This window comes from Mastacembelus armatus, chromosome 7 (genome assembly GCF_900324485.2).
Source record: "Mastacembelus armatus chromosome 7, fMasArm1.2, whole genome shotgun sequence".
Lineage (NCBI taxonomy): Eukaryota > Metazoa > Chordata > Actinopteri > Synbranchiformes > Mastacembelidae > Mastacembelus > Mastacembelus armatus.
This window is the reverse complement of record NC_046639.1, coordinates 18453165-18480884: the sequence shown is the minus strand read 5'-3', so window position 1 is coordinate 18480884 and position 27720 is coordinate 18453165. Positions and strand designations below refer to the sequence as shown.

Genomic DNA, 27720 nt, shown 5'->3' with positions numbered 1-27720 from the left:
GTTTTTTTTAAGGGACATGATGAAACTTTTCCTTTAAAAAGATTTTATTTGGATCCACCTTGTGGTGGTGGTGGAGGTGGGGGCTGTAAGCTGCTCCTCCTGGTCCTCCTCCAGCTGTCCAGTCCAGGCCAGGGAGCGAGTCTGAGCTGAGCTGGATGTCTCGCAGGTGGATGAAAGGAGGAGTTATATCTCCTCGTCCGTGCCCAGGACTGGGGCTTGGTCTGGGGCTTGGGCCAAGGCCAGGGCTGGGTCTGGGACTGGGCCTGATACAGGAAATAAGGAAGGATTTGCAGTGGTACTGTAAAAGTTGAAAGCATTAGATATTAATCTGAAAATTCCTACCAATATTTCTACTTGTCCCTGGCTTTGTGTAAACTCAAATAAGTACCGACAGTAAACCTCTTGTCCCACCTGGGGCTGGGTCCTGGTCTGAACTTCCTGGTGCTGCCTGGTGTGTTGGTGGTGTTGGTGTTGCAGGCACTGGTCTGATCACCCAGCAGGTCGTGTTCTGATGACTCCTCATAGCGGGTGCTGTCGTCGGTGCGGCCCACTCCGCTGTCCAGCTCCTGGCTGTTGGACAGCAGCGGGGCCAGACTCAGCAGAGGAGGGAGGGGAACAGGTGGATTTCTGTCCTCCTTCTCTCCTCTCTCTCCATCCTCCGCATCTTCATCCTCTTCCTCTTCTACATCCACGTCACCTCCTGCACCTTCTCTCCCTCCTCCTCCTCCTCCTCCTTCCTCAGGACACATCAAGCCTCCTCCTCCTCCTCCTGCTCCTGCTCCTCCCACCCCCCAGCGGAGCCGGTAGTAGCCAGAAAGGTGAGTTGAGCTGAGGGAGCAGGAAGCTCGAGGATTTGGGTGGAATCCTTCTCCCTCCAGAGTCAGTTCTGTGTCCTCCTCTGGATCAACAGGGTTGTCATTCTGGAAAGAAGGGCAGAAAGTCTTGCTTTTAGGGTGCAGTGATATTCAGGGGCTTCAGAGCTGAAACAGGGTGAGGTGGGGAAATAGGATCTCTGATAATTTTATTTATTTATTCGTAGTTTGTTTGGGAAAAAAAAGGACATTATTGATGGGGGTGTCAATAAATTTGGATGACCTATCAACAATTACCTGGAATCTTTTTTTTTTTGTCTAAAACGTTATATCAGCCTGTATAGATAATGTGTTGTGCAGTAGAAATGGATGAGGAGATGTCAGAAAAGTCTTTCCTGGGCCTTTGACATTGCGCCATATTGACTTTCTATTGGATTCTGTTACAGACGTAATATAAATATGAACGAGATGGATATGGGATGTCTCTTGCTGAAGTCGGTAATGAATTTTGGAGGTGCTAAGTGTCTGTGAGGCAGTTACCGTGGTGATTTACTGGTTCAGAGGAGTGTGTTTCGGTGTTGATGACAAACGCATGTTAATCAAGCTGTGGTGGGACGTGAGTTGGTTTGAGTCATGCTTCGAGCTAAACATCCCAATGTTAAAATACTCAGCATCGATGCTAACACATTGATTCGCACTAGACACGAAGGTCAGATGAGGCTGATGAGTATATTTGACCTGAAGATGAAGGATCATCAAAGTTACTGATCTCATTTAAGAGACTCTGTGCTGCTCTGAGCTCACTGATCATTTGTAGAAAAAAACTGCAGAGGAAAAGGTTGCACATGAGCTGAGAGGACCAGGAGCTTCATGTTGTCACACATCACACTTGACTTTATTCAAACAATAAATCTGATATAGTGTTTTATTGTGGCTATTGAGTCATGTTGCTGCACTTGGTAATATGCTCTTTCAGTCCCACATACACCATCCTGCTGCCACTGATACTCATTAGAGACCAAATGTAGATCCATCCACCTCTGGAAATAGTCCCCAAATAAGTACAATTGTGAGCAGCTGTTTTAGGAAATCACTTTTTAAAAGTGATTTTTTTTTATTTTTGAGGGGTTTATTGTTGGTGTTTTTAAAGCTTTGTGTGTGTGTGTGTGTGTGTGTGTGTGCTTGTGTGATCTTCACAGAAGAACTAGGTCACATGGGATAAATATCTTCTCTATTGTCCTCTCGTCATCCATCATCCTTTCATCATTTCATCCCCTGATATCTTCACCTCTCTGTTTGCAGCCAGCCAGGGTATAACTATACGTTTTTAAACTATTATTTACAGGGTTCAAAATTAACATTTACTCTTAGCAAAAACTTTAAAATCCAAAGGGCTCATCCTGTCTGGAGAACGAGTCACTTTACTTCATATAAAAATAGGCAGGTCAGAAAACACAACACATTTATTGGATAACTGTCCTGGGACTTTCACTTCCTTCTTTATTTGCTGAGTCGATACAACATCCATCATCTCCTGTTTCCTCGATCCAACCAGATCCGACCAGCTGAAGTTGTCTGGATGCTGCCTGAGTGATGGCTCATTCATTTGAGTGTTGTGCCGGTGTGCACACACACACACACACTGTGCATTTTCACCGTGAATATGTATGAGTGAGTGTGTTTTAACTGACATGTATGAATATGGCATCTCTCAGTTCCTCCTCTGTCAGCAGATGTGGGCAAACACACTGGGATCTGCTGTCATAGTAGGACCATTTATCATGGCTTTGTGTGTGTGTGTGTGTGGGTGCGTGCGTGTGTTCTTGTGTATGTGTGTGTGCGTGCGTGCGTGTGTGTGTGTGTGCGTGTGTTCTTGTGTATGTGTGTGTGTGTGCGTGTGTGGGCGTGCGTGTGTGTGCGTGTTCTTGTGTATGTGTGTGTGCGTGTGTGGGCGTGCGTGCGTGTGCGTGTGTGTGTGCGTGTTCTTGTGTATGTGTGTGTGCGTGTGTGGGCGTGCGTGCGTGTGCGTGTGTGTGTGTGTGTGTTTTATGAGGTGTGTGATGTGAAGAAAGCAGGGTGAATGTGAGTGAATACAAACTAAGGCTGGTTTGAGGCTGTGCAGTGATTTACATTCTGTCGATAGACTGACTGAACTTGTAATAAGATTAGTGTCCTTATTTCAGATGTGATGGTTTAGTTAATTTACTACATGTTAGTCAGATTTGTTTTGGGAGGTGGGAGGCTGCTGCTGTGCCAGCTTAAATTCATGTTTGCAGATGCTGGTGCTCCATATGCAAAGTTACACAGTATATCCTGCATATTATAATGTACAGTAAAATGCTACGTCATGTTATGCAGTATTTATCATACACTATACATATAATTTTACATAAACTGTGCAGTGCAGTGTAATATTCATAAATCTCAAACAGAGAGCATCTTTACCAGTCGAGAGCAGCAGGCCTTCAACTGAGACAGGGCTGTTGTTTGCGAAATGAATTGATTTCACATTCCCCCCCATATTTAAGTCAGACTGTCCAGGTACATGTTGTGTGGTTGGTGTGATGCTTTGATTGCTATGAATGCCGTTATGAATGACTCGGGGAGGGGAGGTCTAGGTGGTCCGACCAGCTCCCTGTTGGTGTGTATGTGAACAGATGAATGAGAGGCAAATTGTAAAATGCTTTGCAGCCAATTACCAATAAAAAAAAAAAACTATTAATGGTTCTACATGACAATTATTGATGGAGACATGACCAGAGTTTTAAATATGCCAAGGTCATGAGTTTGAACACCAATACTCTACAAATCCCTCTTCAGCCACCCAGAGCGAAATTTGCAGAAACCCATCACAAAAATGTTTGACCTTGGCCTGAACCAAGTCGGATTGACAGGCTGCTGTTGAATTAAATTAGCACTTCATGATGATAACAAAAAATATTGTGACAAGAGCACTGAAGAAACAGATCACTATAAATGAGGATGAGAACAGAGCATTGAAGAAGAGGAGATAAGAGAATAAATCCAGAAAGATTTTGTCCTGCTTTGTGGAGTTTAGAGAAACATGACAAGGTCACCAAAATCAGCCCTTTCTTCCTCTTTGCAGTGTAAACGTGAATCAAATGTGTGTTCGTGAATGTTTGGAAAATGTAAATGTTGGGCTCATGGTAGTGCTAGAGGAAATGTCATGGACTCTCCAAATTCAATATTTGGAGAGAGAGAGCAGGAAACAAACCTCCCGCCAGTCCAGCAGTTAGTTTGATGTACATGTTATGTTGGCCACAGACAGGTTGGATAAATAAACAAGTCGAGGGCAGAGAGAGGTGAACACACAGCGGACTCTGCTGGAAGAAACCAGGCCTGTGGTCACACTGCGAACCACAGGGCGTGTTTGAAGGCTCTCTCCTGCAGCGGCGGTGATCGGGGAGAAAGTAGGTTAGTAAAGTGGGCTGCAGGCGAGCTGAGTGATGAAACAGGAGAGACACTGTTGGACCTGAAGTTATGGATGGAATGGCTATTTCTGGGCCTGAACATTGAAAAACCTTCCTAAAGAAAGAGGTTCACTCAATTTAAACAAATGGTGAAGATCATTACCGTTTATCTTCTACATTATCTGATTATGCAGTTAATCGGCTGACACAGAAACTGAACACTTTATATTCTGTCAGTGCAAATATCGCTGTATTATTGACTGGTTCCCCAAATCTAAATGAAAGGATTTGATGCTTTAGTTTAATAAGCAATCTGAAAACCTCACCAGTTCAATTAAAAACTGAAAAAATAGTGAGCACATGGTGATGTTAGGGAGAAGTCGGGTGGTCATTAGGATTCATCCATGAATGTCTGTACGTGATTTAATGACAATCCATCATGTCCTGTAGCTGCTGCCATATTTCAACATCAGTCAGAAAAATGTTAAGCCCCAACTCACTGGGCTGATCCTTTATGTGTTTGTGTTATTGTGCACAATCCTATCCAGAGACTAACAGCTACAATGAAATGTGGTGTTCTCAGTGTGAGTCAGTGGGTTTGTGCACATCCAGTCACTGTCTGCACGTTGATTGTGTTGTGTCATGTGACATCACCTCCATGTCAGGGCGGGCCAGCAGCAGGGAGAAGTTGATGCTGTCCTCTCGTGTCAAAATGGCCACTGCTTCCTCTCTGTTCTGAATATCCATTCCATTGATCTGACAGGGGTAAAGAACATTCATTGGTGAAAGTCATTTTAGACAGAAATAAAATTCAAAGTTCATGTTTTAGGAATAATCACATCATTTCCAAAGATACTGCAGTTTTTGTCTTTCCTCCCTGACAGCCAATGATTGACATTAATATATATTACATTTTTAAAAGTCCATCTGAAGAAACTTTATCCATGTTTCCGAAAGCAGTTGAAGCAATTTTTCCTCTTAAATTGAGGGTAAATGTTCTCCATATCCTGGCAATGCAGTGCATTTGTTCTTTTGATTGACACCTAATTTTAAAATATTAAAGCTGATTGGTTGTTCAGCTTAGCCAATGGATGCAGTATCCTGGAATTCTACTTTCTTCCACAACGAAAGATCAATGGCTGCCAACAGCAGCGCCACCTGTAGCTTCTTCTCAGATGTTCTGGATTAGAAGCAGCTATAAACCATCTGTGGTGTGAGAATGGTCAGAAAACACTGCTTTGGTTACGCTTTGTATATCTGCAGTGTAGGTCTTCCATTTTTCCTTTTTGAATGACCAATACAGACTACCGCCCCCTGCTGGTAAAGAGAGGTAGTCACTCTCACCAGGTGCTGGAGTCTGTGTGGTGCATTCAAAGGTCACATTTTGGTCCAGACAAAGGTGAAGTTCAGAGGCACAGTTGGCCCTAAATCGCCTTCCTGTTGTCATGTTGTTACTGTAGTTTTTTTTTTGTCTTGTCAGGATTTAGAAATCTGTGTTGGAGGAAGACGTCACATGTACTTTGTGCCCAAGGTCTGTTTTGATTTTTAGTGATCGGCCTCTGAACCTGTGTACTCTGTGCTGATGGCTCATTACCTGTCTGCACTGGAGTTTATTACTTCATTTCGACAGAACAACCAGTGACTTTGACACCACAGGTCACTCAGGGCAGCTCATGTCATGGTGGTGACTCGTGACAGACCCCAGAGCTGTGGGGCCAGACTGAGAAGCCTTTTAGCTTTAACACCTGCCTTGACAGTTTTATCACTGGTTTCTGTTGTCTGACAAACTGAGCTGAACAGTGTGGCGTTAACTCAGGGTGACAGTGTTGTTCCCCCCCCCACCCGCCATCTCACTGTCTATTTTTAGGACAGCAGTAACTGGGCTGCTGACAACACTATCTGATTGGACAAGACTGTCCCAGGGGTTCCAGGTACAAATTACATAGTTTGATTTGTAGCCTTTCATAGAGCCAGTTCTTTGGCAAAAGACAAGTTTACATTTTCCCATCTGCTGGAAATGCACCTGAAGGTCAACATTCATTGAAATTTCATTTCATCACTGAAGACAGATGAGGCTAAATTAATAGTCACGGGGTCATTTCAAACAAAAGAGCTGAATTTCTGGGGAGTAGGGGTTTTATTTATAATAAATTTATTTATATATAGACCAGCACAGTGGATTAGTGGTTAGCAATGTGGCCTTTCTGTGTGGAGTTTGCATGTTCTCCCTGTGCTTGTGTGGGTTTTCTCCAGGTACTCTGGTTTCCTCCCACAGTCCAAAAACATGTATGTCAGATTGATTGGTGACTCTAAATTGCCCATAGGCGTGAGTGTGAGTGTGTGAGGTTGTTTGGTTGTTTTATATATAAAACATATATTTGTAAATCTAGTACATGGACGTTCAGTGATGAAGTTTTGATTGATGTGAGCAAGAATTTTATTACAAACTACACATAAATTAACTGTGGGAAGTTTTGTCTGACCTAAGCCTGATCTGAGAGAAGATTTATGTTTCATGTCTTTTTGTTTTTTGAGGATTTGGGATTTTCCCCTATAAACATAGTCTACTCAGGTGCTTGTGTACCTGGAGTATGCGGTCACCCTCTCTGATTCGTCCGTTCTTGGCTGCTATGCTGTTTGGATTGACCTGAGGTGAAGGGGGAGACAGATTTAAAAAAAAAAAAGTATGCACAGGAACAGATGGATAAACAAACTAAATGAATGCGTACATGAACAAATAAATCCGTATAAGGAACAGGAAGAGTCATTTGCTCGATAATCTAATGAATAAAATGATTAATGGAGAGATGTAAGATGAGTGATTAACTGAATGAATCATGAACGAGATGTACAGACTTTTTTTTTTTTGTAGTTTTCACAAACTGGATGTTCAGAGGAACTTTAACAAGAAAGGTTGAATAAAGTGATACAGAGTAGATGAGTTTTTCCTGTCATCACCTCTCCGACATAAATCCCCAGGTCCTCTTCGTCATCCGTCCTGTAGCAGACGGTCAGACCCAGCTTCTCCTGCTGACTGGACTTGTACAGCTCCACCTCCTGGAGGAAGAGAAAGATTTAAGGGTCTGAGCTGGTTTATGACTGGGCGGTGCTGGCCTTCATGTGGTCGTACAGACTGCTCACATCAGCTATTTGATCATTTGAACATTTGCAGAGATAGATGGTGAACTGCTGTGAGCCACTTTTGATTAATAAAGACCAATCTGAAAAGTAAAGGCTCATCAGATATAATGTTAGACCACCAAAAACCAGCTTGGACCAAAGACCACAGGCATTCACACCCTGTTAGTCCAGACAAGTTTAACTCAGATCATAAAAACTTAACATTAAAAAACATTTTATGTCAATACCGTGTCAGACTTTCGAAAGTTAATTCTATTGATTTTGAAGTATGACTCAGACCCCTTTTTCGTTTTCGATGGGGCCCTTCAACAGAGGGATGTTGCAGAGAGGAGGGTGTGATTCAGAAGTAAAAGTTATAAATCAAACGATAAACAAATTAGGATTTAAATGAGGAATTAAGGAGATATGATGGTGGAGATTTGGGGCAAATGAAAGACAGAATGAAAAGGTAAAGGAACCAATCTCTTTGGTAAATGAGACAAAAATGCCAAGAGAATTTCCCCCTTGCTGCCTCCTGTAATAACCAACCTATTGTTAGTGTCAGGAAACGACAGTGAACCAGTGCAGCCGGAAAAGAAAAAGGCCCATTTAGCTAAAACAAGTAATCCATGAGGCGTTTATAAGCCAAGCTAAAAGACTGACCATGACTCCTTCTGATTCTCTCCTCTTGTCACAACAACTTCTGCAGGTTGTGATGATCTGCAGCATAGGCTGAAATACTGTATCTGTGTTTCCCCACTTCTTTTTCCATCTTCCAGGTCTCATTTCACTCAGCCTTCCTCACTTCTGTCCTCCCTCCTCGTTCATTTTTACTCTAAATTATAAATCTCATCAGGCTACACTTCTCTGTGTCAGCAGCTGATCAACACTGAAACACATCTGCTCGGCCAGATCGGTCCTAATTTAGTCGTTTTTATGTGGCCCTAAATGAATGAACTGCATCTCTCTCTTCCTGGCCAAGTCTCCTCTCATATATCAGCTGTGATGAAGCACATCTGGCTGACCTGCCAGTCATTTGAGGTTTTTACAAGAGGCTCAGTAGTTTGGGATGGTGAAGAAGTTGACAGCTGCTGTATATTTGAATGAAAAATGACCCAACGTTTTTCATTCTGTTGACATTTACTTTATGGTAATAAAGCAGCAGAGTTCTCACCTCGTACTCCAGGTCTTCCTGCCTGTCCACCTCATGATTCGAGGCGTCAAAGTAGTCGTTGGGGTCGTTGTACTCGAGCATGCAGCTGGAGAGAGGGGGCAGGCAGGGAAGGCAGAATCATCAGGTCCCCATCATATTTAGCATTTTAGATTTTTTTTTTTTTCATATTTCATATTTATGGTTTATGATTTTAGCTAAAAATAAAAAACTGATTGCAGAACAAAGACAGCAGGTCAGGACGTACAACTCATTGATCTCGTACGGTCCTACTAGGGGAGGAGAGGGGGGAGGTGGTGGAGGGGAGGAGGAGCCTCCTCGGTGGTGGTGGTGATGATGATGATGACGATGGTGGCCTTTGCTCCTCCCCAGCGTCATGATGTTCTGGAAGCTGATATCCGTCTGTGTGCCGTTGTCGATGCAGTCTGGGATGGCAACCATGGCAACAGAGGAGATGGAGGTGCTGACAGTCCCGTTCCCACTGCACACTAAGGTACCTGGGAGGGGAGGGGGGGAGGGGGGATGACACTCAGGTGAGCACAAACACATTAGCTGTCAAAACTGACTAGAATAAAAAAAAAAAAAGACCATCTGTTAGTGTTTTACCTGAAAAAGCCTCTTTTTCTTTTCCTTTCAAACATTCAAATAGAAATCTAAAGAAATGTGATTGTTACTGTGGGTCATTGCAGCTGTTATTTACAGAAGCCCGAACGCTTTTGGAAGAATCGGTTGTTGTATGTGCACTTTGTGTTTCTATCTCCAGTGTTTGTGTGAATAAATGGAAAAAAAAAATAAAATAACCGAGCAGGACAGGTGACATTTAACTGATACTGAAACAAGCAGAGATGATAAAACGCCGCAGTTACATCAGACGAGTTGGCAAAAGTCAAGTGATAACACGCAATTATTTGATATTCAAGAAGGGAAACAAAGATGAGGGGAAGTGTCAGGAGATATGACGAGAGAGTAAAAGATGAGAAGGTGACATGGAAGTGGGTGCGACCTGAGCTGAAACTACATGGATCAAAAGGGGGGAAAAAAAAGAATGAAAAGGTTAGACGAGATGTAACGAGGCAGGAACGAGGGAAAGATGAGAAAGAGCATAAAACAGGATTCAGGTTGGATACGATAAAGCGAGATGATACTAAAAAGCTGAGACGAAGAAGGCGAGAAAAGAGGCTTCCTGTCTGACAGCTAATCTTCAATTAGGCAGAAAAGAGACGTAACACCTGTGTGAAGGGGAGGCAGAAAAAAGCACTGAGTGAACACCAAAAAGACACGAAGTCTCATGTGTTATTGGAATATGGTTACCTCCTTTCCTCTTGTGACTCTTGCGGACAGAGATGGCTTGGTGCAAAGGTTCCTGGGAGTTCTGTGGTCTGTCCAGTGGAAGCTGGGAGGGTCTTCTTCCTTTGACCTGAACAGGGGAAGAGATTTAAACAATGACGTGTGTATCCAGGTAGTGAGTATGTGAAGAATATATGGTGTGAAGATGGACAGATGCTGTGTTCACTTGCTGTAATTGAGCAGGACATCACAGTACATTTGTGTTCCTGCTGATCCCCATAGGAACGGCATCGACACCCAGCATACATACATTATAAGAGACTACAAAACTGTGTAATGTCTTCAAAGCTACGACCATAATGTGAATGAGAACAACCTGTATCACTGCAGTTAATGTTGAGCTCTTTGAGCTGGATCTTCAGTATGTGCCCTGCAGGACTGGGTATGGATACTGTGCTTATCGGAGTAGATTTGTTCAGATCCCCTGGTTTTGTGTGAGCAGTGCGCTAAAGTTACACATCTACTGTGTTTTCACACCTTCGACAGGGCGAGGACCAACAGAACTGCCTCACGTGATTTCAGTTCAAAATTTACTGAAGGTCAAAGCAGCTGAGATGCAGAGCAGTGACTGGACATCAGGCTCCTCCTGAGCTCCATCTGGTGAAGCACCGAGTTTAAAATCTTCAGGCGCCAGCACACCCAGTCCAAACTGCTTGTCAGATGGTTGAATAGCGTCAGATAATGGGAGCTGTTTCAGCCAAGATAATCACTGGACAATGGCTGGATGCTGGAGCTGTGTGGGTGTGAGAAAGAACTCAGATATTCTTCCTGGACACACTGTCAGAAAATGTACATCACTTGCCATCCCCTCAGTGTTTGGCTTCAGCGTGTTTTCTGAGCTAATGGCAGCCTGTAAAGATTACCAAGAGGTTTCAGTCATAGCGCAAGCTGAAAGCATCCGCAGCTGAGGTCACACTGAGGGCCTGTACACTGCTGTATCCACTGTGACGGGTACAGGTTCATGTAATAAACAGATGCTGCTACATAATAACATCTAAATTAACTGTAAAAGAGATGAAAGACTAGACTAAAAGTGCTGGACAGAGGCAGCTGCATACTGATGAGCTCACTTTTCATACAACCTTGGCAGGAGACAAGCTGGAATGTTCAATCCGTGCTGAGTCGGCACAAGAAGAAAAGTCAAGCGGTTGTTAAATTCTGGGTTGCAAGAAAAAGCTCAGCACATTTCCAGGCTGTCTGCTTGTTCCATTAGGGGGTACTGTCTGTGCAGGGCTGAGAATCAGGCCACGGATTACACCAAAGGGAACCGGAGTCCAAAATGATGCATCATGGGAACCATCGGAGTGTTCAGTTTGTGGTCATCTGCACAACAGACTTAGCTCTTTTCCGTGTACAAGCTTGAGGGGGGAAAAAAAAAATCACTAAAATCATCAGGATTCATTCTTCGGGGGACCATGGGTATCATCAGCAAATTGCATACAAATGCAGACCAAGCACAATATTTAACATTCAGAGCCCTTGAAAATGACATGAAACCTGAAAATAACACCAAGGTGACTACTTTGACTAAAATAAATTTTATCAACAGCGAAATGCACCAACAACAGCATGAGCTCTAATACATCTGAAGAATACAGTGAAAAATAACTGTTCAAGCCACAATTTAGAAACCAGGCATCTGAGGAATGTGATTAAAAAACACAAAAAAACAAAAAAACAAAAAAAAAAAGAATCAAAGCTGGTCAATAATGAGTCAGGGTAACTGCATAATTCACAACACCTGTGGTCTCTCTGGTTTTAGGAAATAAATCAACTTTCATCAGCTCCTTCTGTGGTTCTAAGATGCAGGTTGTTTCTGGTAAGCTGCTCAAAACAGTAGGTAATTGAACATATGGGTTCTAAAGTGGAAACACTTGGAAATGTAAAGTTACCAAGGTACAGTAAACGCTCAAAGCAAACTGCCCACCTGCTATTTGATTTCATTTGCTTGTTAATTGAGCATTGAGCATAATTGTTGATTCGCCAGAGCATGAAGAGATCGAGGTCCTCTAGTGTGGTGTCAGTACCAGGGAGGTTTGTGGGAACGTAATCAGCCCACGATTCATTTGGTCCTGCTCAGTGTCCCCAGGACAGCATCTGTTTGTTTCTACCCATAATCCTCAGCTCCATGGACTGTTGATTTTCTTGGTTTTATTGCTAGAGTAGCAGTAACTGCTTTAGTTTCTTCTACCTCTGATGTTAACACGTAAAGTTATTTTTTAGAATACATTAAGAACTTCGTCTAAAAGCAGTGATCCATGTGTTTAGGTGGAGAAATTAGCTCCATGTTTACTTTATTTATTTTAAGTTTAAGTTCTTTCCAATAAAATTTCATTATTAAATTGATGCAAATAGGTTTGAAATCATGATGGTTTCTGTAATTGTATATAAATTATGTAATAATAATCTTAATAACAGTTCATTTAGAATCATTTCTATCAACTATAGCATACAAATAGAATTACAAATTCAGAGTAGTGATGATGTTACACGATGTTAGTCTGGATAAACTCAAAACATAAAGTTAAGAATTTTAGAAGTGAAATCATCAAAAACCTAAAAAGTTGGTGGATTTTTGTCAGAAGGAAAAACAAACCAGAAGAAAGCAGGGCTCGCTGGTCCTGTTGTTATATTTGGAAATGTGGAAGTTCCGTGTTGACAGGCACTGACAGTGAAGAGCCGAAGGAATATGCAGTTTCCATGGAAATACCCATCACTTCTTTAAAAACAGGCCTGGCAGGATAAAATATTCAGTTCTACACAGAGGAAGAACTGTGGCTTTTGTCCCACCAGTCCACTGGCCTGAAGAAGAATAGTGACAGCAAGAAAAACCTATTTTTTTATTACTCCATCCTTTAAATACACTCTTCAGAGGATCAGACTGATAATGAGCAGCAGGATCTAGAGCCAAGTACATAAATTAATATGAAGAAAGATGAGAAAAAATACAATCAAACCATAGTCAGGGTGTACCCATAGTCAGGGTGTAACGATGGTCAGGGTGTATCTATTTCTGCCAGATCCCCATTAAAATCAACGCTCCAGCATTCTCTCCAGAAACATAAAAGTGTGTAATATTCCACTTTGTTTCTTTATGGCGAGCACCAGATGCACACTGCACAAAATGAAGCCAGTTCATTCTGCAGACTGACTTTCTGACCGATGTCAAAATGAACACGTGCACCAGTCAGAAGGAAACAGCAGAGAGCATCGAGTAAGCAAACAAAGCTGAAGATGTCGAGGTGAATGTATGAACCATGTTCCTCAGACAGACAGTGCAGACGTATCTAAGCCTCCTCATATAAATCAGTGATTATAGGCTGTGCTGGTGACAGTCTGCGAGGAAGTCCTCCCTATCCATCATCAGCTTTATGGGGCTGGAACTTCATTAAGGGTGACTGATAGGAGGTGGAGGGAGGGCTGTAGGACAGTGACGGAGAGGTCCGTCATCGCGGAGGATCACTGAAAGCTGACGGATGGTTGTGTCTTACCTACCTTTATGTTTCCATGTCGGTCCATCGGCCGCAGGGAGTCACTCCAGCCTTTCTGCTAACGAGACAGAGGCAGAGATGGATGGTGTTACTGAGCTGGAGAGCAGGACAGTCAGGACGAGTAAAAAGAAAAGCAGGGTAATGTAAATATGCTGGTGCAAAGTCCTGCTTTTAGATTCATTTGTGATGATGTCTTTCCTATGAATTTCACCTATTTACATTGATATATCCAAGGAAGCACAATCGATTAAACGAAATAAAGCACATTTCAAAAGCAGAAATAAAAAGTAAGTTAGTGGTTTTTCATGTTTCCAAGATTGAAAGAGACTTGAAAACAAAGGCAAAAAACTGGAAAGGTATTAACATCATTTCTGAAAGTAAAATATAGCCATCAAAATGTAAAACTAACAATGTAATTTAAAAAAAAGAAATTTTTTGTGTGAGAAAGACTGAACCATTTCATGTGAAGTGTAAGGGTTGTGGTCCACATTATGCCATATCCACATATTTCATTTAAATGTTTCCAGAAAATACTGCATACAGTATTTATTTGTTGTTCTGTGCTCTGACTAACTTTGGTGATGATGGTGTATATAATTAACCTCCCACTGTATCCTGTCTGATCACGTTTAATTAGTCAGAACTGAAAACACCTGCATGGGGGCAAAATGTCAAAGACGACAGAAACGAGAGGAGTCGGGCTTCACATCTGTCATTGCAAATGGAAATAAGCTCCCAGCGTTGTGTGCCTGTAGCTTCAGTTAGTGTCTCACTGACAGAAGCATTTTTTATTTTTTCCACTTTTCAAAGTATATATTTTTACTAGGCTGTTCCACTTTTGCCAAACTAACAAGGTCATTAAAGTTGCTTTTCTTACTTTTGAGCCAATATGGTACATTTGATGTTCCACTAATTAATATTTATTTATATATATAGCTATATATATATAGCTATATATATATTAGCACTTTTTTAGCTCTTGGTTTTGATTTAAAGCCTCATGCGGTTCAGTCTCAACAGAAGGCAGCTGTTTCTGTCACACATGCTCTAATAAACCACTGTTCAGGAGGTGGAGGAGACCAAAACAGAGCTAAAAGGATAATATAAATAGGAGGCTGAAATTCATGAGCTGGGCACAAACACTGCTCTACTGAGACAAAAGTATCCGTCAGCTTTACAAGGCTAAATTATGTCTGGATGGTGTGTGCCTGCTTGTTTCGAAGTCAATAGCAGGCTTACTTAGGGTACATCCCATTTTCAACTCACTTGTACCTTAAAGGGGCTTCTACATGTTACCAAGGACCGAGCACATTAAGGCCATATCTGACAAAACCCAAGCAGTGTTTTGCTCAAGGTCGTATACTGTAGGCAGAACAGATGCTAATTTAAAGGGACGTCTCTCGCCTCTGGTTCAGTCCCACGTCGATGAACAGCTCACATCCAATGAGCCGCCAGCGACACATTAGCATTAGTAATGTAGCTGTGAGCAGAACAGGGCGTGAACAGGCATCACTCAGGGGCCAATATGAAAAGAAACACCTGCTCGGAAATGAACATGGAGGTAATTATTTATGAGAATGTTTCTACTGATGTGTGTGTAGTAACAAAAACACTGTCTGTTTATTATTAGGAGCCATCATTCGCACATAAAGCCTGAAGACGCAGAAGACCTTTGGACACACATGCTTCGTCCAGGTGAGACACTCCTGAATGCTTGCATGGATGCATACACACACACACACACACACACACACACACACACACACAGGTCACTGCCTCTGATTGGTATGCATTACGTGGCCTCTGCAGGTTGTCAGACAGTATGTGTGAGTGCGTCAGTGAACATAAGTCTATGACTATTCGATATCCACAATCACATCTCAGACCTGTTGTGAGCTGGTGTGTTTCGCCTGACAAAACATATTTCTCTGGGAGTCAACAGTGTGTGTGTGTATGTGTGTGTGCGTGCGTGTGTGTGTGTGTGTGTGTGTGTGACCTCTGAATCACTGCCCACATCTGTTGGTTTTGTCAGTGATTGAAAAGGGTCTGGTTTGGGGAATTTGTCATTTTTTATCTGGTTAAAAAACAGGAGAGCCAGTCAGAACTTTTTGTGGGCAGGATTCAAAAGGAAACTTTACTGATGTCTAGTCTGCTGTGTGTCAGCTGTGTGTCTTAGTGAATAACAGTGATATTTCCTCTGTATGACCTATGTGCAGAGCTCTTTGGAAACTCTTCCAAAAACAATGAAAAAAAAACTCCAACCTGGACACCATGATGACTCAAACCTTTCTCAGTTATTAGCAGAAAAGCCAATGCTTGTACATTACAGCATCAAATGGAAGTTGGCATTAAACAAACTACAATGGACGGGACATTGAAATGCACTGTGTGCAATGCGTCCTGGGTGCTGTAGGATTTTTCACCTTGGGAGCCTTTGGACATCCTTTTCACTATTTTCTCCAGTCACAGAGCATTAAGGACATTTTTACTGTTTGACACATAAAGTGCTGGCTTGGATTAAATGATCATCAGTGGAGCAGTGAGTTATTCCTTTAAGAGGTTGAGGTTACCAAGCTGTGTCTACCTAATGTAAACTATAAACACAGCAAAGCTGGTTTATTATCAGTTTGGTCAGTTTGGGTCAATTTGGGCACACCTGTTTACACATAGGGTCAAATCAGGATATCTTGTAATTTGTTATATTGAACTGATGAAGCTCTTAATTGCTTCCTGTAATATGTTATAATGTGTTTTTTCTGGAGAAAGTAAAGAAAGGAAAAAAAAATGAAGCCAGTGGACAAAAATGTGAAAAAATGGGCCTCCTAAAGCCAATATGAACATGAACATTAATGCACATACAGTACAAGTCAAATAGCGTACTTGATTAATGAGTTGATGGTAATAACACTTTGTGTGTGTGTGCAGATAAAACTGGCATCTCTGTGAATTAATGGATGACACTGTCAGGTTTGAGTATTCAGTGCTCCAGCTTCACTGTGGCAGGCGACAGTGTGTGTGTGTGTGTTGTGTGTGTGTGCTTTTCCTGTGTATTATAATTACAACAGTCCCCAGCTCCCCGTGGCGCTCCTGCTCATTACACCGGTGTGTATGTGTGGTTACAGGCTCCATAACAATGAGCATCCCGACTGGGCTCTGCCACATTAGTCCGACAGAAATCACAGCTAAGTGAAGTGTGAAATTAATAACTGAACGAGAGAAAAGCGCTGACTCTTCTTTTTTGTTCGAAAAAAAAAAAATACTGTCTTCCATACAAAAACTGGTTTTCCTCTCACGGCGCTTTCTGTTTGGCTGCAGGGTGAATCTCAATGAGAAGCATGTTGGTTTATTCCAGTGAAGATGGATTATTGATCGTTTTCAACAGGTAGAACAGAACAGAAGCACCCGGCAGATCCCACCTGTGCTTCATTGGATGCCACATAATAACGATGATGATAGGTTTCAATATGAGGTGACTTCTAAATGATGGGATCTTGAGGTGCGACTTCATTACCCTTTATTACCGGTGGAGTATTGCTTGTTAGACAGAGCAGTAATGAGCACTGTTATCACTCTGTGTCTTCATTATGTTCAGACTGTACAGAACAAAAAAAAAACCCCATAGACCCTGCAGTTTCAGTGAGGAGTGAATAAAACCAAATATGTTAATGAAACCAGAAAGTTTTCCCTTCTGAGCCGCAGCTAATTCATTTTTAAAACTTATTAATTCTAGTGAAGGCAGTGTTGGTCTGCCAGCCACTTTCTGACTGAACTATCTATTACTCGGCTGCTTGATATACAAGCTAGTGGTGATTTGGATGGGAAGATGTTGCACTTGCTCTTTTGGAGCAGTGGGATTGTGCTCAGCCTCACTGTCTGCTCAGGGTTTGACATGTAAACAGGCAGCAGGACTGAGTCCAATGAAATTATTGACGAGTAAAAAAAAAAAAAACATAATTCCAACATGCGCCTTGAGCTTACAGCCCCGCTGGGTTTTAAATGAAATCACTGACACACCGCAGCTTCAAACTGCAACACATGAACATATGGAGCTGAGGGTGACTTGTTTTATCGTCCTGCATTGTTGTTGCCATGTGTTCAGTGTGTCGGAGTCTCCAGCAGCATCACCTCCTGGGGCTGCAACCTGATTTCCCTCCCTACTCATTAACTATTTACTGAATCCATCAACACATACTTCCACCACATCTATCAACAGCTACGCACACACACACACACAAAAGTTCCACAGCAACACAGTTTCCTCTGACATTAGTCTCTTTCATCCACACACTCCCTGTGGTGCATGAACACACACACACACACACACACACACACAACAGAAAGAGATGGGACGGGATATCCATTTTTCATTCCCAGCATGCCAAGGGGAAAGCACAGATACTATAATCATACCCGAGGGAGGCAGAGCTGAACGAGAAGACAGGGAGTGGTCAGAGCAAAAGAAAGGATGAAAGAGATGAATCCAGATGGGGACAGAGAATCAAAACAGGAGGAACTTGGAAAAACGGCAAATGGTCGATGGGGAAGAAATGAAATAGGTGATGAAATACAGAGAACTGAGGAAAGGAGGAGTCTGAACCATGACAGAGACTTTCAGTGTCTCTGCTTCTTTCCATTCACCTCTGACCCCTGTCAATCCTCTGGACTGGGAGTTTTAATGGAAGTCAAGCTGAGGATTGAGGCAGAGAACGGACTGAAGGTCAATGATCACAGAAACAGAGCAGACACTGCCAAAAAAAACACCTGCTGAGAAAAATGGACACATGCAGACAGGCTACCTGACTACGGGGGCCTTTCATCTTCCTGCTTCATTTCCAAACTGTTCAGAAATACATTCAATTGAAAAGGCAGAAAATTAAGTAGAAATAATGCATAAAAATCTAAATCTAAAACTAAAATAATAATAAAAAAAAAAAGCAGCAGCAGCATCCGGGTCGGAAATTGAATAATTTAATCTTCCAACAGAAACTGGCCCAGAACATGATGGACTGGGTCCAATTTAGCCCAATCACCCGTTAGTTTAATTATAGTTATTATAATCAGCTTGATCACAAATCCTCTGGATAATAACTTAAACTAAAAATGCACTAAACTAAACATGGCTGCTTTTCTGTCTTGGATCAGAAACACCGTCAAACAATTGAAATACACATCTTCATTAAAAAGAGGAAAACTCTGTCTCTTCTTGCTGATGAAGAAGCACGGCTGTCTGTGACTTTGGTTAAGATTTGGTAAAGCTACACACTAACAAGTTAAAAATATCATAGCAAAGATGGAGTGAAGACTATTTAACCTCTTACTCCTGAGTGCCTCAGAGTTTTTCAGACTGGAGCTAGTGAGATCCCCGAACTGAAGAGCACCAGAGGGATATTTTTATAGTTCCTGGACACCGAAGCAGCACTGCAGGCAAACTGTGTCTTTTTACAGCACAGAACACTTTGGATGTCCGCTAACAACCCTGACCTTTTGGATTTTCCTTCCAAACTGCGTCTGAACATGGTTTGAAGCAGCTTGAACAACGTCCAGATCTGTTGTCACATGAGCACAGCTGTCGGCATTCAATGCCAGTTTTACAGTTTTACTGTCTGAAGATGTGGGTGGAGACGAGGTGGGAAGAGAAAATGACCAAGGCAGGTTGAGCTGCTGTTGGCAGCCATTGGTCTTTGGTTGTGGAAGAAGGAAGGATGAGGTGGAGGAGAAAAATAAGGAGAAACGGCACTAAATTGGTGAAATCATGGAAACTAGACTGATCTGCTAAACAATCAGAGCACTCTCTCACTGAATTGGCCATAAAGTAGCACCAGGCAGATGAGAGCAACAGACGCTCAACAGTAGCTTAACGTTTGCTGACAGACAACCACCAGCGTGGAGGATTAGGGATTCTGGATGGAATTATTCTGAAATACAGGAGGCCTCACTGTAATGATGCTCACATATGAGGATGATGCATCATCACACACTCTGCTGTTACAGCAAAATCTGCCCAGTCAGGAATATTTGCATGGAAGACCTGATTAGACAACTGATTTCATGTCTGACCAAGAAATCAGCCTCTCCAGTAGAAATCCAATCCCCCACCCTGATTACAAAAACCAGGTTCACATGATGCTTAGGAAATAAGCTGAAAGTGCACAGAAATGCATCTGAGAACAGAGCGCCTTCGGGCAGCAGCTGGTCTAACCTGTGTGTCCAAGGTTGGGAGAAAACTGCCTCTAATGCATTGCTGCCTCCCAACATGTGGGAGTAAGTAGAAATTCTTATGTGTAGCAGTAAAAAATGCCTGATCTTCCCCAAAAGTCTCTGTTACTGGTACTGGATAATCCCCAGACTGCAGTTTTTATTGTGGAGACAATACATTTCAAACCCCGGGTATGTAAAATGACTCTCTGAGACACAGCTGCAGGAACCTGTTCAAGTAGGATTTGAACTGAGCCTTTAATATAACTCAGACATCTGTTTAGTTTTTTTTTTGCGTTGACAGGTCATGAATATATTTACAGTTCCTTCTGAGGCTGGAGCACAAATATAGCATATTATAGATATTATAGTTATTTTTTTTTGTCCAATCCATCCATCAGACGTACATGTGCGTTCAGCTCGTCATCCACAGTCATTTACAGGCCTCAGAGCCATATCAGCAAAGCAGCAATTACCATTTCATCTTCTGCAAAAGCAAACAAAGCATGGAAATATAAACACATGCATCATTCCATTTCTGCATTATTAGCTTTCAGCTGTATGAGAGCACATTTCTTTCATGCTTTCTACTCAGCCATGTGCATATTATGCAAATCCACACAGCTCGCTCTAAAACTGCCTCCCCATAAACGTGTGTCGCTGCCATAATCACTGTTAAGACTCAGCACATAAAGATCATTACATCTATTAAGTTGTATGTTTACAGTCACCCAGGTGCCAGAAACTCCACAGAGCAGCTCCCAGTTTTTTTTTTTTACTGCCTGGATCATGCATTTATACATATTTATACAATTACTCTAGTACTGAACTTAAGTACAGTAGTTTACCTGAGTATTTCCATGTAGTTCTACTTCATCCTTGGACTTCACTACATGTCAGAGCCAAACCTTGTACTTTTTCCTGCTCTACATTTATCTGATAACTTTAGTTCCTGTTTCAGAATCAGATTAATTAAACAAAATACAGTCTAATCATCAAACTTTATTGATCCCTGGTGGGAAATTCCCAAACCACCCAGCGGTACGGAAAGTACTTCAAATTACTCAACATCTGTATAAACTGTTGTACTGCACGCCGTCTCGCTCTGACCTCAACTCCATGAAAACAGCAGAAGACTAGTATACTGATTATCTTGTGTGTTTAAGATTCGTAAGTGCACAGCAAACAGATGCTGATCTATGTTATCATTTCCCCCCTGCGGTGGTCTGATGATCCGAGCTGTTGCTAGAGATAATGGAGTCTTTCAGTGTCTCCTAAATACTCATTTTCTCATGAAAAGGTTTATTTATTTAGGATTAAATAAATATTGTTCACCCTAGACCCTAGACCATATATATATATAGGGACTAAATCAGATGAACAATATTTATTTAATCCTAAATAAATAAACCTTTTCATATATATATTAAACATAATGACCCAAATGATGTGATAATCCACAGGTTTTAGTCATTTTATCAGATCCCCTGAACATTTAGCCACTCAGCATTTGGAATTGCCCTCAGTCTTTTCCTGAACTGTGACTCTAGTATTTTCCAAGTATGCACACACAGCAGCAGTGCACCATGGGATTTGGAGCAACATGTAACCACCTGGTGTTCAGCTCAGATCCACAGCAGAATACAAACGAGTGGATTCTGTCTCTGGGGTGCTGCTCCCCTCGGCTGCTGGCGGCCTAATGATCCGACAGCTCATTAAGACTAATGCAGTTTTGACGACTCTGAGATCACACAAAAGACGAACGTGCGAACAACGTGCCAGACCTCCATAATGTCAGAGGACGGAATTTAATCTTTCCTCTCACATCATTTCCGTGAGTCTGTCGGTCAATCATGACTTTCATTAACCTGTTGACTCTTTTCTGTGGGTCACAGGTTGAAACGAGAAACGTTAGTGATGTTTTTTGGGTCAATACATTTTAATTTAAGTATGTCTTCTTCGTTTGTCACATCCTGTCCATTCTGATTCTTCGCTTGGGCTGCACTTTGCACAGTTTCTCCATTTGTTCAGTGGTAATTAGTTGTCAGATAGTTGGTGAACGTGGGGTTTGGTCGGTACACTTCAATGATGTTACCAAAACTGGCAACCTGACAGCGTGAAACATGTAACAGCAGGACTGTTGAGCAGGCTGCCTTTTCACTCTGCTTCAGGTCTCAGTGCTAAGCTAAGCTAACAACCCCTGTACCTCCAGTTCCTAAAACTACAACGTCTCATCTCAGATATAGGTGATTTACAGATGCTGAACTATACATGGAGGAACAGCTGAAAACCGTAACTGTAGTTTAGTTAGTTTCTGACTTTGATTTAGTTTGACAGCTGAATGTTAACACTCACTTCTGTTCAACAGATGCTTTACTTAATGACACATGTGGGAGTTTCTCTTTCTCTCTTTTCCCTATGTTGTCCTCTGTCTCTCAGCCTCTCTCTCTCTCTGTCACAGTGCCAGTGACAAAGTGAAATCATTTACAAAAGCAGCTGGTGGGGTTTTCTCTGGGTGTGTGTGTGTGTGTGTGTGTGTGTGTGTGTGTGTGTGTGTGCGTGTGCGTGCGTGCGTGCGTGCGTGCGTGCTCACACACTCATTACAGCCGGTCTGCCAGCTCCAGTGTGCAGAAGCATAGACACAGTTTCCCTAATGACCCTGGTTACCGTGGCAACAGCATCCCATTGAGACAAATCTGACAGCAAAGTGAAAAGAAGAGGAGGCAGAGATGGAGGCAGGGTGGGGGAAAGGACGACCATGAGAAAAAGAGGTGAGGTAGATATATTTGTGTTTTCCTCACAGGAGTGAACAGACCAAATCAGATGTTCTCAGATCAGATCTGGGCCACTTGCATATGTGGTCCTAGATCCGAATCCATGTGGTTGTTTTAACGTCTCCCTTCTCTGCACATATCGCCTGTCGTCATTATTTGATGTGGGAAAAACCAACATGGAGGCGGGGGGGCAGTGGGGAGACCAGGACATTTCACATTTGTTGGACATTTATGGAGAAGCTTCTGATGGAGCCAAACTGGAAGGAACATATGGGAACAAGCAGCTTTGGGGGAAATTGTGCACAAATGATTTTGTTGTTCTTCTTGCAGCGCATGGCTCACATGTCAGTTCAATCTGTGCATGGTGGCAGGTTAGGAGCTCAACAGTGTTCACACCAGAGCTGGATACATGTCCCTGACAGACATGGATGGGAAGGAACACACACACATAAACAGCAGATCTGATGGAAACAGCAGGACACTCAGGCCTGGGATGTGGACGTGTTGCCACTGATTTTCTGTTTATCAGCCTCATCTCATGAGTAGCTTCTTACAGACAACCTCTGTCTTCTAACTGCAACCAACTCACATGTCCTGTTTACATCAAATACAAATGACCAGAAATAAAATAAAGAAGTTACAATAAATGAATAAAAACTGCACTCAGAGTAACAAAAGTGGGTGATAGAGAGCAACGTGTCCACAGAGCAGTTTAAAATACAGTCACTGTCAGAGCAAAACAAAAAGTGAGACTGTAGCTGAGATAGAGGGAGAGGAGAGAAACAATGGAAGTGGTAGAAGATTAAAAACAGGCACAGAGAAATACATTAATAAACCAGTCAGAAATAAGGATGGTGGGGGGATGGGGAGAAATAACAGGAGAATAAATGGAAGAGAGAAAAACAATAAACAGTGTGAGAAAGAAAGAATTTTCAAGAAAAAAAGGAAAAACATAGAAGTTGTTTAAATGCAATGACTTGAATAAATTAATTACAGTTTTTCATTAAAAATTCTATGGCTCCAAAAAAGGAAAAAAAGAAAGAAAACAAAAAGGACAAAGAAGCAATGGGGAAGTGCGATAGCAGCCCGAAGAAGTTTATACATTTTATTCAACCGTTTTTTGGTTTGTATAGCTGGATAAGAGTGTGTTTGTGTGAGTGAGTGATGTCCACACAGGCCTGGGTAGCAAAGAAATCGAATAAAATAAAATAAACCTCAACACATGGCAGCTTGAACACACACAGATCCCACAGTTTGTCTGCAGCCCTGAGGGACACACACACACACACACACACACACACTTTGATTTGCTTGGTTTGATTCCTGACATTTGATTTTTCCCTTCACACACTCCCATTTTTGATTCACTCAGGCAGATGGAGCCTGATGCTGCCAGAGAGGCATTCAAATACTGAGAGTCAGCATGGGACAAACTAGAGGCTGTTTCTGGCTGACATACACCACACCAAAAAAAAAAAAAAAAAAAAAAGGTTGCCAGCTTTGCATCTCAACAAGGCATTAACAAAAACACATCTTAAAATATGGTAAACACATAAAAGCTGCGTGTCGTGCTGCCAGCTGCTGGAAATGATGGGTGAACGCAGTGACACCCAGTCAGGGAAGATGCAGTTTGCAAAGTCAAAACCACAAACTGAAAGAATTTAATGTTAAACAAAGATAATGTGTGAGTTGAAAAGGGCAGATGCTTGATGGTGTTTTAAAAACATTGGGATGTTTGTGGTTTGATCCAACCACCAACTCTTTCAGCAGTTGCATTAGCAACAGTGGTTGTTGTATTAGTAGGACTACTGCTCCCATAATGCTACGCTCCTAAACTACAATGCTGTGTATGTTGTTTCCGGGTTTTTTAGTAAACACTTTCCTAAACGAGAGTCCACCGTGTCCGAGGTCCTCATTATACGGTTGTGACACACAATTACAGGAGCAATTTACTGCACTACTGACGGTCATTTAGTGTAACTCAGCCCTTTATGTGTCAAACAGTCAAAATGTCCTTAATGCCCTGTGACTGGAGAAAATGGATGTCTTATCACTGAGACAAACAGCTGACACACAGCAGGCTGGCTGGACATCAGTGAAGTTTCCCTTTAAGGTTCTATAAAAGCTTTAGCTTTTAAAGCATTGACTCCAATGTCATGTGCAAATAAACTTTTAAAAATCTCATTTGAAATAATAGAAAAAGACCCTCCCTGTAACTCTGGTACTCATTTGAAAATGAACCCTTTTTTGTCATTATTAAGAAATTTCAGTGAGAGTGCCTTGTTACTTGTGAGGACCATTTTGAGTATAATTCCATCACACTGAGGACTTGGTTGGTCCTCACTTTTTCATTTTTAGGGTTAATATTTGGTTTTAGGGTGAGGCTGGAATTAAGTTCGGTTTAAGGTCAAGTATTAAATATAGCCATGTATTTTTGATGGTTAAATTTAAGGTAAGGGTCTAAGGGAATGTATTATGTCACCAAGTGTCCTCACAAAAATAAATGTACTGTGTGTGTGTGTTTGTGTGTGTGTGTGTGTGTGTGTGTGTGTGTGTGTGTGTGTGTGTGTGTGTGTTTGTGTATTTGATTGCTTATCGTCTCCTCTTCAAATCTCATGAGGTCATCAGAATCCATTACAGACCTCATTAATCATACACACACACACACACAGACACACTCACGAATTCTGATAGCAGTACCCTCTTATACGCAGCCAAGGTGAAAGGGAATATTCATTGCGTGCACATGTGTGTTTGTGTGTTAAAGTTTGGCATAATGAGAGAACTGTTGCTAGGGAGATGATCATACATGTGTGTGTGTGTGTGTGTTGCAGGGAGTAAACAGTGAAATATTTCAGATATTTCTGTGGGCTGATACAGGGAAAAAGAATAAAAAAGGAAGCGTTACCGAATTTTTGCCTTCCTGAGTTCATGTTTTGATAAAAGAGGAAGAGTTGTGCTAACATGAGAGAGGTTTCAACAGTGTCTTAATGTGTAACAGTGTGAGTCTGGCCTGTTTAAAAACACAAGAGAGGGTTTGAGTGTAAAGCTCAGCTCCTTTTGTTTCTTCCAGCCTCCCAGTCTTTGGTAGAACACAACACAAACTGTAGGAGAAGGCAACATGGTGTGTTCCCTCAGCAGGACGGGACGTGACTAGAAACTAGAAACATTTTTGGCACGGCTCGGCTCCACAGCTGTCCCATAGAAATATATAGAGATTTACATGAACTCCCACATCATTGACACATTTAAGCAGTTTTGGCTTTTTTGAAAATTTAAATCAGCTGCAGCAACTGCAAAAAAAAAAAAAAAAAAATCAATGTGAGGTTTGTTATTACACCACACTGAATTTATTTATATCACAAAAGTTTAGCTTCATGATCTGGCTACAGCGTGCTTGTCAGTTACAGTTTCACACAGTCAGATGTTCTCAAAGACTTGAAAAGGGGGCTTTAAGTCAGTTCAGTATCATATAGGATTGTCTTGTTAAGTCAAAAGCCATCAGATAATATTAGTGTGGATTTCTTGTTTCAAGTATTGTTTTCATTTCTTTTCTGAAAAAGATAGAAAAAGGGCAGCTGAGGTATAAATGAAACACAGCGTTTTAATCAGATATCTAGCTTTGACATTTCAGAAAACATATAGATGAGATACTGTGGGTGCAAAGCTGGTACAAAATGTATTAATATGTTTTCATGGTGCAGTGGGCTGAACAAACCAAAATGAGACCTGAAGCCAAGACAAAGCAGTCAATATGGCTTCTTTCAGCACCGTGGACAGCTCCACCTGTCCAATCACAGTAAAAACAACGGCCCTAGACCTTTTAACCTGATGAGAATGTGATAGGAGGAGATGTTGGCTGAGCTGAGTTTGGCCAGGTTTGACTGAACAGATAATCAGAGCCTCAAATTATTGTAAATGTAATTTTTTCAAAAAAAAAAACAAAGTTTTTTTTTCTATCCTAACCATAACTGAGCCATTTTTGAGCTTAAACCAAAGCATTTGATTTGCAAAGCACTGACAGATGATGCTGTCCTCCTGAGAGATGTGTCATAACATCATAACATGCTCAGTTATGTTGTTTTTTTTTTTTTTTTAGGTCGACAACAAACAAGTCCCCGTCTCAGCTTTCTGTCAGTCTCTGGATATTAATGCCATATAGTCTATGAATGTTGAATATAGTGTTTCAAGCAGGAGAGGTGTGATCACGACTTCAGTTCAGTCCTCTGTGACTTTCAGCCTCCGCTGGACAAAAAAAAAAAAAAAAAAATCAGCCCTGACCTTTTCAGAAAGTAACTAGACCAGGCTGCAGTGATGAATGGCACAGTAGTTTCTATCAACACACGCACACATACACTGTATTGTAGAATAACTGCAGAAATACCTGACCTCTAGCTGCCGCCGCGTTTTGTCTAATTTCTTTCCTTTTCCAGCTTCTGGTTGTACTTCATTCCTTTGAAAATTACCTTTAAAGCACCTAAGAAACTAATTAAGGTTATACCATATGAAAGTAAATTTACTTTTGAGATAGGTGTGTGACTAAAACTCATGGAGCTTCTGGTAAAAGAGATTTTTTTTTTTTCCCTTAAATTAAGATGAAAATCACATTATTAGCCAGAAAAAATGACTCAGACTGACTACAGTTTCTTACCTGGAACATGATCCTGTACTGCTCCTCCGGACGTTTGACCACACACATGTTACAGCCCATGATGATGTTGCCACTCGTCCTCCGTTATCTGTCTCTCTGCTGTTTTCTTGCCTTTTCTCCCTCTGTCTGTTTCGTCTCTGCAGGTCCCTCAGGAAATAACACTCAGAATCAATAATCCAGCGGGTCTACCTGACCTTTCCCAAGTTGGTCTGGCTGATTGTTTGCCCTTTGATCAGCCTCCGACCTTTGACCCAAAATTATTCTTTTCTTTAAACAAACATGTCCACAGCTCATATAGAGCAATAGTCTATCAGCAGATTTCAGACAAATAACTGTAAATCCTCAGATAAAATGAATCCAAAACACACATAAAAGTTCCGGTGAGATTCAAGTGTTTTTGCTGTTTTGCAGTTTTTTGAAAAAAAAAAAAAAAAAAATTATCCTTATACCAATTAATTTTCAGCCTGTTTTTGGCAATTATGCTCAAAATTACAGTTCTAAAATCTCAGCTTTTCCTCAGAAATGAAAAAGTTCCCCACCAAAAAATCCAACAACCCCCAAAATGTGCTTTGTTAAGTTTCTTAAAAGGAGTGCAGATTCTTTTATCTTTCAAACTTCGCCACAGATGTCTCCGCTTGAAAAGTGTCACTTCAGATAAAAACTGAGCTGTGTTCAGTTCCAGATCTGTCACTCAAGACAAAAGCAAAAAAACCCACATCAGTGCTCCT

The 27720-nt window shown here is 41.6% G+C and overlaps 1 protein-coding gene across 1 annotated transcript in view; it reads right to left on the bottom strand.

Moving 5' to 3' along the window:
* The window catches only part of LOC113146027 (PDZ domain-containing protein 4-like), a 30788-nt gene extending 3736 nt beyond the window's left edge, over positions 1–27052 (bottom strand). The window contains exons 1-10 of the mRNA XM_026333227.1: positions 26993–27052; positions 13377–13430; positions 9846–9951; positions 8782–9031; positions 8538–8622; positions 7202–7300; positions 6828–6890; positions 4898–4999; positions 412–920; positions 59–263 (exon numbers count right to left, since the gene is read on the bottom strand). Of these exons, the coding sequence (XP_026189012.1) occupies positions 59–263; positions 412–920; positions 4898–4999; positions 6828–6890; positions 7202–7300; positions 8538–8622; positions 8782–9031; positions 9846–9951; positions 13377–13430; positions 26993–27052 (1533 nt within the window). The remainder of the gene's footprint in view (positions 1–58; positions 264–411; positions 921–4897; positions 5000–6827; positions 6891–7201; positions 7301–8537; positions 8623–8781; positions 9032–9845; positions 9952–13376; positions 13431–26992) is intronic.
* Positions 27053–27720: the final 668 nt, after the last annotated feature.